This window comes from Carettochelys insculpta, chromosome 5, assembly GCF_033958435.1.
Source record: "Carettochelys insculpta isolate YL-2023 chromosome 5, ASM3395843v1, whole genome shotgun sequence".
In the NCBI taxonomy this organism is placed as follows: domain Eukaryota; kingdom Metazoa; phylum Chordata; order Testudines; family Carettochelyidae; genus Carettochelys; species Carettochelys insculpta.
The window spans coordinates 72,930,414-72,944,388 of NC_134141.1; the positions used below are offsets into that span (position 1 = coordinate 72,930,414).

Genomic DNA, 13,975 nt, shown 5'->3' on the forward strand with positions numbered 1-13,975 from the left:
AGCACAGAAGAATTTTAAGTGAAAATTTCAGTACAACTAATCTTGGAATTGATATCAATCCTCCATATTTCTGGCAAGTACTACTGAGAACTATATCGTTAGCATTTCCTGAGGATTCGATAGTTTAAATCTCATTTAATTACCACAGTTTTAAGGACATAATTTAAATATAGCTCATACAAAAATACAGGATGATTAAATACTTTTGTTAAAGTTCAAGCATGGGAGGTTACTAAAATGTGTTAGCTTTTCAGTTTCCTAGTAGTGCATGTCCTACCCTCAAAAAATTTCATTAACAGTCAAGATTCTGCTGTGCCACTTCTTAAGGAGTTATTTCTTGTCAAACCCTCTCAGTCATTACACACATAGCAAAACTGTACCTAAAGTCTGGGCCTGAAGAAATTAACTTGTAACCATACAAAAAATTATTAGGGTGAGGATGGCATACTGGATGTGATTCTGGCAGAACACAGGACCATTCATACAGTATTTGATTCAGATCAACCCGGATAGAAGTAGGGGAATCAGAATAAATAAAATTATCCCTGGAATTTTTGAATGTCTAAAATAATATTACTAAAAAATAAACACAGCTTCCAAATCTCATTCAAATTAATTGCAAGCGAGCACTGCTGTCTCAGATTTGTTTTTGTTTGTATGAGTATTAAAAAGTTCAGATGTTTTTCCAAATTATCTGAAACTAACAAGGTAGGCTAAAAAGGATAGTGAGGGCTGAATATTTCTTAGAATTTGCTACATGCCTCCAACTTTTGCTGAATTGAATGGGAACAGGAGGGCATTGAGTACCTCAAAAGATAAGGAGATCTTGTGAAAATGGTCTCTTTTCTGAAGCCAGGAAGTTCAGAGAGATTTGAGAATAAACGCAAAATAAAAACCAGTATATATTTTTTTTAAACTACAGAGGCTAGAGTCTGATTCACTTCTAGTTTGCATAAGGCAGGCCAATCAGTTCAGATAAATAAGGCGTGACGTGGACTTTCTTCCCATCTTGAAAATTTTGAGGTTCAGCAATATTTGGTTATGTACTAAACTACAGGTGGGTAGAGCAGTACAGGAGTCTGTGCTGCAATAGTACTGCAGCATAGACCCAAGCTACAGTGACCAACGGAGGTTTTCAGTCACTGTTAGTTAACGAACCTACCTTTTCAAGAAACAAAAGCTCTATTAACTGTTTTATGTTTACTTTCGTGCGCCTCTGAATTTTGTGGTTTCACATGGGCTGCAAGCACTTTAGAGCAAGAGAGGGTGTTTGCTGGTCCAGTTGAAATATAATGACAGATAAGAAATGGGGTGAATAACTTCACCTTTGAAGATATACAGCCTCAAAGGGTTTGGAAACAAATCTTTTGGATCACAAAACCCTAAACTACTACAGGGTGTCTCTGTTCATCAGGTCAACCGGGATGTTACGTCTCCATGTGGTTTTTAATAAGTCCCAGTGCATGTTACAACATTTAATAATTTGAATGTTTGGGCCAAATCCTCTCCCTTATCCAGGCCATTTATGCCACTCTGGAAACAAAATGGAGCCTGACTCTGTCCATATCTAATCATATGTTAAATGACCCTTGCATAGGTAAACTGGGAAATGTAATTAGCCCCCTGGTACCTCTGCCGTTGCAGATCTGAGCCACAAGAGAAAATCTAGCTTTTGAGAAGGCCGAGAATCTTCTGAGAACTGTATCATGCCTCAGTAACAGAGGCAAAAGTAGGTATCTGGCTTCCCAAAGCCAGACCAAAGATATAATATTAGCACTTACACAATATGAAACATCTTTTTATAGCTGAAAAATATATTGGTCTTGTCTGAATCACAGGAAACTGGAGATGCAAAAAATCCCACCAGGTCCAAGAACAAATGCAGACCTACCTCTATATCATGGCTGAGCTTCTTAACGATGCTTGTAATAGTCTGTATGTGATTCTCCAGCAGTTGTCGGGCTGTTGCCTCCTCCTGTTGATGGCCCTTACTTCCCTGAAGGTAGGAAACAATGTCATCTTTGATTCGAAAGGCCTGATCTAAGAGAACAGCTGTGGTCCTCTCCTGACTGGACAAGCGGTTTTCCAGAAGATTCACTCTGTTTCCAGGAATCATGGGAATTGAAGGAAGGAAAGACTGGCTCCTGTACAGAAAAAAAAAAAAAAGTACAGGGTAATGTATGAATGAGACTGAAGACTGGCCATTGTATGTTAAGTTTGAAATATGCTACATGTTACATTTGTAAGATGAAAATTTGACATGAGAAGTACGGGAATAGTAAGTTTCTCTCTTTCTTGCCCTGTTTCTGTATCATACAAACTCCATGACAATAATCATTCATGTAAAGCTACCTAGATGAGGGAGTAATGGACTGGTTGCTAAGCCTTTTAAACAAGCATGCTAATCTATTAGCAACACTATAGATTTACAGACCATAAATAGCTGCAGTCGTGGCAAAGTAAATGTAACACAAGTGAAGCAGCTAGTGATATAGCAGGGGAAAATATCACCTTATTGGTCATGGGATTAACATACACTGCATTCAGCAAAATGACAGGCTATTCCCTCTGTTCAGAAATATTTATCTGAACACTCTGGAGCCTGGACTGGCTTATTTTATATGTTTGTCCCATTGTTATGCTTTGGGGGTCACCCAGGCAAATAAGGGGTTCTCTCACATCCAGCCCAGTGGTCATGAGGCCCTTTGCACTGTGCAGCTCTGGTTCAATTTCCTGACTCCAGTAGCCAGCCCATAAGCACCAGGTCTTGTCCAGCTCTAACCAACTTAGTTACTCCTTGTAGGCTAACACCAAGATGTCTTCAGTCCCGAATCTCCCCGAATGTATCCTCCCCAAATTCTTAGCTATGACACTGCCTGACTGTTCCCCCTCTTGCTGATCAGCCTCAGTGGTGTGAAACCAGCACCCCAGTCACCGACTTACTGTGGGGGGGACAAACTAGCATTTTGCACAACAGAGGCTTGCCTGAGGCAAAAACAAACATAAGGGTTATTGAATAGTAAAGCCACGGATTCAAGGATGAAATAGGAGGGGAAAGCAGACTTATATTGGCTATATAGAAAATAAAAACACAGCCTGAGGCTTTGCACTTTCATATGAGAGAAGAATCTCTTTTCTAATATGAATTACCTATTGCCTTTGAACAGCTTCCCAGAATACCCTTTGGGCATAGGGCGGGTCCAGCATTTCATGCCAAGTGTCTGCCAAGTGACTGTCCCTCAGTTTCTGGACGACAAACCACAAACACAAGTCTATTTTTAAAGCCCTTTTCTCTTTTCATTTTTCCCCTGTTGGTTTCTAGTGACTCAGGGTTATTCAGACTGGAAAACCCCTATGTATTTGAGAGCTAGGATGTCTCAGTATCTTTCCATTAGCTTTAATGGGGCCACAGCTGTCTTTTCTTGGACTGGACAACAAATGCACACTTGAAATGATTTCATGTAAACAGCTGGCTTGGGAGCTGTCCCTACCTAATACCTCCTCCTGAGAGGTGCGGTCAAAGCTTTGGGACAAATCCTCTATATGCACAGTCCTCTATATACACAAATATATAAAATCATAGGACAGTCTGTATACAAAGCCCACAGTATAAAACATTACACTCTTTCACAAAAGTCCTGTGTTTTTATAACATGTGCAATTACTTTATTCAGCTGCTTATTCTTTGCTGTTCAAAATCCTTGTTCTACTTTGGGATGTCTGGATCCTGATTGTCACAAGCTTATAGCACACTGAGTTCAGATTTTTAACTGAAGACTCTGTTGTTATTTGTATTGTGGTAGGACCCACCTAATCCATCTGCTGGCGGGGGGGGAAGTAGTCTTCACAGGGAGAGACTGTTGAGAAAATCAGGGAGAACCCAGCAGTAACTGAACTTTATTATTTTGACTGTGAGGACTTGTGCGGGGGTGGCGGTTAGAGGACTTGAGGCTACAGCAGGATGCTGCACACGCTTCCTGTGGGGGCGACAGACAAGCTGAGCCACCAGAGACTGTTTGGGCAATAGGCGCCATGACCCAAAGTGAAAGGACATAGACAGGAGGTAGCCCAGGGCAGTGGACTTGAGGTTTCAGAGGATCCTGCTGGCACTGCTACCAGGTGACCCTGGGTTAGGACGCGGTCTGGGGTGGAGTTTCTCTGTTACATCTCCTTAAGGATTGAGGCCCAGATCCAAGCAGAGGCCAGATGATTCCCAGCCTAAGGACAGGAACTACATACCCCGATGCCTGACCAGAGAAGCAAAATGCTGGCAGTCAGCTACACTAACTACGAGGCAGCCTGGCCCTTCAAATACCATATCACAATGCTCTTATTTTTTAAAAATGCCAGCCTGACACCCCTGAAGACTGGGGTCTGCTGTTTATCTGTGGAAGAAGTACAGCCTCGGCAGTAGCTGCACAAGCTTGCTCTCTGACCTGTGATTAGGCTTTGGCCCTCACTCGGCATGACCATCTCTTCCATCAGGAGACTAGTTTAGCCCTTGTGCCCTCTGCAGGGCACATCAAGCCCACTAACAGTTTTTAAAAGGCAAACAAAAACAAAACCTTCTAATAATTATTAATGTTGACTGGGTTTGAAGTGGGAACCTGGAAACAAAACGTCTTATGTCCCATTATTAGGCATGTGAGACATTCAATATTAACTTTACTCACACATCTGCATAGAGCCAAACAGAACATCAATGAAACAATGTTTTAATGCAGAACTGTTCTATTATGCATAGCATGGTCAGAAATGATAGCTCTTATGGTCTTGCACAATTTGTACTTGTTCTGGTTAATGTCTCTTTTGTTAGCTTACCTTTAGCAATTAAAAAAAATCAAATATAATTTGGCCTCAGATCAAGGCTTCATTCACCTTACTTTGGATAGATTCTGATACCTGGTCTGCTTCTCTAATGACCACTAATGTGTGAGAAGTTTACTAATTTTAAAGACCTGTCTTGTTGATAATTCTCATTTATTGTCATAGTGAAAAATGTGGACCATATTGCATAACAGTCTTGATGTCATTTTTTTCCCTTAAGGTTCTTACCGTGATGATGGACCCTGTGTATCTGAGTAACTATGTACATCCTCTACTAAATCTTCCTTTCCATACATGCACCTACTTTAAAGTCATTCAGGAATATATAGAGCAGAGGAATCATTTCACTCAATACTTTATAACATGGTTTAATTGAAATCTGTAATTTAATAATAAAGAAAAATATCCAGATAGTAATCTGTAAAGAAAACAGGTGCATTCCTTATTATGATTTTTACTTTTAGAATACTATAAATAAATGTCCTGCTGTAAAATATAACATAAAGAAGAAAGTTTAACTGTCCTGTTCAATCAATATAGAAAATGCAAGGATGACAATTTACTGATTGATGTGTGTCTAAGGGTAATCCATAAGAAATGTTATAATCATATGGACTATAAAAAGATTCAGCAACTTGCTCCTGGGCTGCATGTACCCACAGCTATTTTACATTTAGCTTTGCTATTATGATTTTAAAATAAACACAATAATTGCAGCCATGAAACTGCAATGGAACAGAAGTTTGTTGTCAGTGCCTGCTCTGTACGTGTTAAATATCAATCTGACCTCTTGAGATTATATATAATCTGCTTTATCAGTGTTGCTGAACTTTAATAGTGAAAGACTGAGAATCTTGCAGTACAGTTCAGCCTTATTTAAAGTCTTATTTAGTTTTATAAATACACAGCTCTTTTCCACAAACCATCTTGTTTAACAAAGAAGAGGGTCCCATTAATAATATGAAAATGAATCTCTAAGAAAGCCTGTTTGTATAATAGCTGTCTGACTAGAGTAAGATTTAGAGTTCCACTCACTAAATCTCAGAGAGCTTTGCTAGTTAAACAATTATTTGGATCTTTATTACTTCATTTACCCATCTTTCTGCTTGCTATTCAGTCATTTGCCAAAAATCTGATGGAAATTCCTCAGTATACCAAATCAGAAAATGAAGGCTCTTTTTCTTTCTCATATATAGTTATACTGAGGTTTCCATTTTGTCCGCATCCCACTAGGGGGTCAGCTGGCAAATTGGAAGCAATACGTCTCAAATCTAACTTTTGACAAAGTCTTGAACTTTATGCAAAAACACTTATTCTATTCTCTGCTCTGTGGCTGACTGCTGCACAGCCTAGGATGAGCCACTTCCTTGCTCTGTGACTCAGTTTTCCTAGCTGTAAAGTGGGGGATAATGTTCCTAACTTCCATTGTAAAGCACTTTGGATGGAATGTATTATGTAAGCACTAGTTTTATTATCATTATTTATTTTATAATTGATAGCTGTTTTACTGTGGTGTCTGAAGAATGTGAAAGATCTATAATAATTTTATGGATCTTATGTCTATATCTCTGTGGACTTGATAGTTGAATTGTTGGCTGACAGGTAATTACAAGTTAAATTAGGATTGCTGGAGCTAAAAAGCTAATGACGAGGGACAGTTCTGACTACTGATAGTCAGGCACACAATAGAGGTTTGCAGTTTACCTCCCTTAATATGGAACTGGGGTTTAACAGGTTCTATAGGAGAAGGGAGGGCGGCTCAGAAAGACCCTTGCTTGAATGTCGTGGGATTTATGTGTGGGAAGTCTAAAACAGAGTCTCTGGAAGCAGTTAAAAATGAGCCTCTGATGAATCAGAAGCGCCAGTCTGCAGAAAAGCAGGCAGGAACTTGAGCCCCAGAAAAATGAAGGGAACCGCAAATGCTAAGCATAGAGAAAACAACATTCGCTTATGTTTTGTTGCATTAACCCTTTTTTCTCTGCTTGTTATGTTCTGTGGATAAATAATACTTTGTTCTGAACAAGCTGTTCTGTCTCTGCAGTCTCAAACTAGTCACAGTTCCTAGAGAGAAGTAAACAGCATGTATCAAAGCCAGCTGGTACTGGCATGGTGCAAAGATCGGTAAACTGGGGTGCTGGAGCTTGATCGTCCAGTTAAAAGAGCTATGAAATGTTGGACTCCACAGTGGGCAAAGTGCAAGAGTAGGCCTGTCACCTGAAGACAACTTGTCACTTGAAAGATGTAATCATTGGGAGCCAGCGAAAGGTAAAATATACAGCTCACAACTGACCATAATTCTGCTGTTACTAATTATGTAGTATTGCATGCTAGAGCCATGCTGGATAGATGGCTGAGCAGCTGCAAAGGAGTAAGCCATGACTCAGCAGCACAACACACACAAAAAATCTGCTTTCTTCTTTTGTCAGTTTGATGTTTTAAGTCCCTTATTAAGGCCTCATCCTGCAAGATGCTTGAGGACTTCAGCTCCCTTACAAGACAGAGCACACTGACTGGTTCTGACTGAACAGAGAAAATCCATTAGGAGCTTTTGGATACTTCTCTGTAAGCAAACATCAAATACAGGAGCATTTGAAGTTGATATTTTGCATCAGTCTTCAGATTTCCTCCACATTTTACAAGGGTTTTATTTCTTTCTTTCTCCATCCCATCAGTCTGTAGGATTCATAATGATAATCTACGTCAAAAGGGCTACATGGAAATGACGAGAGCTGAGAAAGTGGTTTATTAGATTCTAGACCTATTAGTGGATTCTGAATTGTCAAAGATTTTGGTTATTTGTCACTGATATTAATCTTATTACTCCAGCTGGTTTGAAACAGAAATTGCAATCCTTGTTTGGCCATGGTTTTGGTAAAATGAGTATAAACAGAAGAACTCCATATGCTGTATTTCTAAACCAGTTTTTCTCATTAGTTCATTTCTTCAAAATATCTGAAAACATACATCATAAACTCCAGGCGCTCCTGAAATCAGTCTGTACAGCCTATAATTATAAAAATGTAAAGACAGTTGAGATTTTAATACCATTTTCCTATTAGGCTACATCTACACGGGAAGCATTTGTCAATGGAAGTGTCTGTCAGAAGAGATGTCCTGGCAAAACTTCTGTCGACAGATCACGTCTACATATAAAAGCAGATCAGAAAAGCAATCCCCTCTGTCGACAGAGAGTGGCCACATGCTCCAGCTACTTTGTCGAAAGAACTGGCCCCAAAACCCTGGAAGGCAAGCACACGTGGAGGGAAAGCCCTTTTGGGACCACTGGCCCCACATGCCCTGAAGGAGGCCCCCCCACCCCCGATACACGCTCCCTGCCCATGCTGACACTTGCCTGCCTCCTCAAGGGAAAGCAAAGCTGGTGCAGGGCTCCGTTACGGCCTCCAGGCTCATCCTGAACCAAGGACCAGCTACTTTTGGATCTGCCCATTCCCGATGGCTGTCTTCCACCAGCTCTGGGGAGACAACCCTGAAAGTTGGCAAGTGGAGCAAGCTCATGGTGTCTCAGCATCCCACCTGTTCTCACTTCCTCAGGAACCCAGACAGGTCTGGCGGTGTCCACCAGCTCCAGCTGGTGGATCTAGCTGGTCCTGGGGCAATGGGAAGATCACCAGTGGATACAGAGCTTCTGTATGCACAAGGAGACCTTTCTCGAGCTGTGCACCTGGCGGCTTGCTCCTGCCCTCCAATGACAGGACTCCAACATGTGGCCCACCATCCCCCTCGAGAAGCAGGTCGCCATTGCCCTGTGGAAGCTGGGCCACCCCCGACAGCTACCGCTCCATGGGCCACCAATTTGGTATCAGGAAGTCCACCATAAGTTATGGCCATACTTATGCAAGTAAGGAACCCTCAGGCCACAGGCCCTGCACGGTGGGAGGAGAGGAATGTGGAGGGGAGGGGGCAGGCGAGAAGAGAAGTGGGAGGTACAGGGGAAAGGGAATGAGGGGGAGGAGGGTCTGTAGAACTCGCTCGGGCCCAGGGGTGCTATCCCTTCAGTCTCTCATGGGCGTGTCTGGTCTCCTCCCTTTGCAGGTGATGTGGGCCATCAACACAATCCTGCTCTGGAGGCTCATCCACATCACCGATGTGGATGCCTTCATGGCCAGCTTTGATGCTTCTCCAGTTGTTTTAGAGCACTGGACAGGACACACATCCCCATCCAGGGCCTGGACCAAAGTGCTGGATGCTACATCAACTGCAAGGGCTACCACTCCATCATCACGCAGGCCCAGGTGGACCACTGAGGACAGTTCCTGGATGTCTATATCGGGTAGTCAGGTCACACCCATGACACCAGTGTGTTCTGCAACTCCAGCCTGAGTAGGAAGATAGTGGTGGGAATCTACATCCTCTGCTGGAAGCTGGCCATTGGGGATGTGGACATGCCCTTGCTCATGGTAGAGAATGCAGCCATCCCACTCATGCCATGCCTTATGAAGCCCTACAATTGGCGCCTGGACCAATAAGAAGGAACACAGGGGTGGTGATCAAAAAACCATTTACGTAAAAAAATAGAAATGTGTATAAAATACATTTTTGAAAAACAACTATTCACACTTTTCTACTTGACTTCATACCTCGGGGGCCTTGGGACGGGGTGGGAGGCATCTCAATTTGAGGGGAGAATCTCAACTTGAAGGGTGGTCTAGAGGGGAGTAATTAGTCCAGGGAGGAGATGGAGGGCCATGAGCCACATCAGCCATGAGATCCCCTCTGCTCTGGGGTCAGGGTTCCCAGCAGGACTGGGATGAGGCTGGGAGCACAGGGAGGTACGGTGGTGGGAGGGGTTCAGTGAGGTCAGGCTTAGTGGGAGGGTGCAGGAGGGGCAGGGTACAGGAGAGGACAGGGAGGGTAGCGCTGTTGGCCATGGGGCATGTACTTGGGGAAGCAAGGACGGGGATGAGGGGAGCAGGGGTGGGGGCAGGAGGAGCAGAGGCTGGAGGGGGAACAGCAGCAGTGGGGGTAAGTGGAGTGGCAGGGGCCAGGGCAGGGGCCTGCAGCTACTCCAGGGTGTGGGTCGGGTGTCTGCATTCTAGCAGGGTGGTGGCAAGGCAGGCATAGCCAGGGGCGTTGGGGCGCTTGGCCATGGGGTCGAGGAAGATGGCCACCTCACCCTAGAGGACCAGCAGGTCCCAGATCTCCAGGCCAGGCCAAGAGCTGGCCCACTACGTGAACCACGGGGGTGGGTCCTGGGAGCCCACCCCCAGCAATCCACGAGGGACCAGGGGCTTCACAGGCAGCCTGCGACACGTTCTTGAGACTCCTGGGTGTGGCTGCTGAGGTGCGGTGCTGCCAGCCTGCAGCTGCACCCCCATCTTTGTGCCATGGGGTGCTGCCTGTGTCTTTAAAAGCAGTTGGCAGCAGGGATCATACAGCCCCCCCAACAGTGGAGAGGGCGCCCCCTAGCTGCAGATGGCCAGTGCCATGAAGGACCCCTCTGTTGACACATAGGTCACCCGGAACATCTACATGGCATTTTTGTCGACAAAACACTGTCAACGAAGGCGTTATACCTGAATGCAGAGAGATATAATCCTGCCAGCAGATGTGCCAAATTTTGTTGACAAAGCATATTTTGTGTGTAGCCACTCCGTGGTTTTTTAACCTGCAAAACCCTCTTGTGTAGACATAGCCTTAGAAATGTTGGCTTCATTGAAGTGGCCCTTATCATGTATGTTTAGATTTTTCAAAAGCAATCCAGTTTTCTCTTCTGCTGTCTTCTTCCTAGGGGGAGAAGAGTGTGCAGTGGAGTATCTTGTTTTGCTTGGAGGTGCATAATATGGAGAATGAGGTTTTTAATATAGCAATATACCTGCTACTATGTGTTTACATTATGTACCTTGGAGTGGAAAATACTGAGCTTTGTGATTGTCCTTAGTTCTGGGATGGGATGTGGGGGAGTCCATACCATGCTTTCAGACCAACCCCTTAAATAGTTCTGTCTCCTGCACAGTTGAGCAGTGCTCTCCTTTTGAGAGGTCCAGTGTGCTGGAAGAGTGGCATTGTCACCCACGGTCCTCGTCGGAGAGGATTAGACATCTTTTTAATCTCTTGAGCCCAGGTCATGGAACACGTCAAACGTATGGACTGAAATTTGGAACTAGCCTTGAAATTGCATGGGAAGCCAGCATAGAAGTTGTGATGTGCTTGCAGCAACCTTTTTTTTACTGAGGAGATTTGCTGCAGTATTCTGTGCTAACATGGCTTTCCTAAATGATGAGGGGTTCATGCCCCAGCGTACTGCATTTTGCTGTAATTCAGCCACAGGGTGACAAATATGCAATAATTAATTTAGGCCAGGCCTTTACCTGCCAGGATTGGAGTAGTCTCCTGGTCAAACAGAAATGTTAATAGCATCTGTGCGTAACGCTTCCTATGTGAGAAGTCAGCGCAGATGAGGAATTCACACGTATTCCAAGACCATGGAATGAACTGATTATTAATGGGCGTAATCTTCAAAGTGTAATCTTCAAACAGACTGTGCTGCAGCTGCAAGCTCTTCAAACTACTTTCCTCTGCCTACCAGCATCACCTTGTTTAACTGGTTGAAAGAGCAAGCAACAGGAAATTGCATCCATAACTTGGACGTACAAGTGCAGGAATGTCCTCTAGGTCCGAAGAGGTAGGCTAGTGGAAAAATTATGTTTATTATAAAAGAAATAGACTCCTTCCTGAGGGACTGGGAGGAGATTGGGACAATGAAATAAGGTGGTAGAAGAAATATGTCAGAGGATCAGCAATATAGCGCTCCCTACATCAGTTATGGGAGGAATCTGAGTGATCGCTAGAAAGCACTTGGTCCCCCCAGTGATCAGTAGTGTTGCCTTGCTTTCTCTGTCATCACTGACGTCACTGAGGCAGTACAGCTGCCAAAATTTACATGTCTCTGATCACAAACCCAGCTGATGATTCAGATCACATGGCTTCTTTGGAAAAGAGGCAGAGAAAAGCAAAACCTCTGGGTCGGGGGTCTGCAACTGAAATGGTGACAAGAGCCATTCTTTCAGGTTCAATTACAAAATCCACACTTCAAGAGCTGCAGTGCATGTGAATACCAGACAGTCCTCAATAAATACATAAAAAATAATAGTCAAACTGTAATTTTTGCCACCCCATTTTAAGAACAGCACATACACAATGATGTTTACCAGGTAGAAAGTTACGTTACCGGCATCCGCCAGCTTTACCCATCGCACCTCCCCACCTCACCACACCCAGGTTTAATCCCTTCAGCCCCAAACCCTCCTCTCAACCCCAGGATTTACCTGGCTCAGCCAAGGAGCTCTGCACACGGCTATTGCTCCCCATGACCCCCTCCTTCTCCGCATAGCTGCACAGCTCTGGCAGGGCAGGCTTGGCCGCTCCTCCCCACAGCTCTCCTGCAGGCTACCCTTGCCCACCTTTCTCTTCCAGGGCTCCCTGCCCTGCTGGCTTGCCCCCTGCCACAGCTGACTGCTCAGCAGCTCCTGAGGCTGCCGCTGCTTAAACAACCAAACTGAGTGGCGGCAGCCTCTGGAGCTGCACATGGAGTCAGCGGCAGCAGCTCTCGGAGCCGCAAGAGATGTCTTAAACAGCCACACATGGCTCAGGAGCCGCAGGTTGCCAACCCCTGCACAGAGTTCTCCTGGGTTGCTTGGGACCATTGCCCCAAACTGCTGAATAGAATAACTTTAAGAAAAAACAATGGGGAAAAAACAGAAATTTTCTATTGGGAACAATTCTGCTAGCATGTTATTTTCTGGATTTCTTCCTTGATTTGCATAAAAACAAGGCTTTTGTTTCATTAGAATTCACCCGCTCCTGCTACTTATTTTGTATTTGAACTAAAAATTATTCATCAGTGACATTGGAATCATTTCCACAACAGTTAATTATGATGCAATTCTAGAATTCTGACAACTCTAACTTCAGGCAACCAAGTTTGAAATAAAAATTAACACAAGAACACATCAGGTAAATTCACAACAGGGATATTTTTAGATGTAATATAAGGGGTAGTTAATCAGTTCTTTCTTACTTCAAGTCCTTTCATTTCTGTAAAAAAGAATAATTTAGCATGATGGCACTTAACAATCATGAGAAATCAACATGCTCCTTATATTCAATGCCTATGAACTTTGAATGTTCAGTTTAGAAGCAAATACATCTTCGTTTTGCTGTAGATTAAACAGAGGTATTAAGTATTAACTAGAGTAAACTTCAACTTTAACTGGCTAAACAAGTGATAGGAGGCATATTTGATAGTAGTAGGCATCCTTCAGTCTGCATAGACTATGGATTGCGCCCTTTAAAGTTTCAATTGAGGACTTCATTTACAGTGTCTATTGTGACTATGAAGACCCACACAAGAGTGACAGTCCTTGCTGCATCTCTTGCAGATGTAGTGGGTGTCTGGCAAGTCCTTAGTGTGCTTTCTGTGCGCTCGCTTCTCCTCTGCTAGCTTTCTGATCCTCATCTCGCCCTTCTGAAGGCCCTTGTGTAACCCCTGCCTCCATCTGCTGCGGTCGTCTGCTAGTTCTTCCCAGTTGTCCAGCTCGAAGTCTACCTCTCTGAGGTCTCTCTTGCAGACATCTTTGTAGCGCAACTGGGGGCGTCTGGGAGGTCTTTTGCCAGAGGCTAGCTCACCAAACAGGATGTCTTTTGGAATCCTTCCATCATTCATCCTGTGGACGTGGCCAAGCCAGCAGAGTTGACGCTGCCTGAGGAGGGTGTGCATGGTTGGGATTCCAGCTTGCTCGAGGACGGCGGTGTTGATCACGGTGTTGGTACTGCTCGAAACCTGCTGGAAGGCCCCACATTGATGCCAGAAAGACAGCAAACACGGAGAAAGCTGAAAAGTTCAGAGAGACCCTCCAGGAAAATCTGCGCAGCGGCCCTGGGGGTGCCAATGCGACATCCAAATGGCAACATCTGAGGGATACAGTTTACAACACGGCCTTGTCGGTGTTTAGAAGAAGAGCTAGAAACACGAACGACTGGTTCGAAGCTAACTCCGATGAGATGATTCCAGTCATTGAAAAGAAGCGCGCTGCACTCCTGGAGTACAAACGCTCACCGAGCCAGAGTACCCAGCAAGCATATTTGATATTCAACCATAAAACACTTTATGTTCATGAACTGTTTATTG

The 13,975-nt window shown here is 44.1% G+C and overlaps 1 protein-coding gene across 2 annotated transcripts in view; it reads right to left on the bottom strand.

The window, feature by feature from the left end:
• The window catches only part of FAM81B (family with sequence similarity 81 member B), a 64,699-nt gene that overhangs the window by 36,174 nt on the left and 14,550 nt on the right, over positions 1-13,975 (bottom strand). For both annotated transcript variants that reach the window (XM_074995318.1, XM_074995317.1), the window contains one exon: positions 1,892-2,144. In XM_074995318.1, coding sequence (XP_074851419.1) covers positions 1,892-2,116 — 225 coding nt within the window. In that variant the 5' untranslated portion in view covers positions 2,117-2,144. The remainder of the gene's footprint in view (positions 1-1,891; positions 2,145-13,975) is intronic.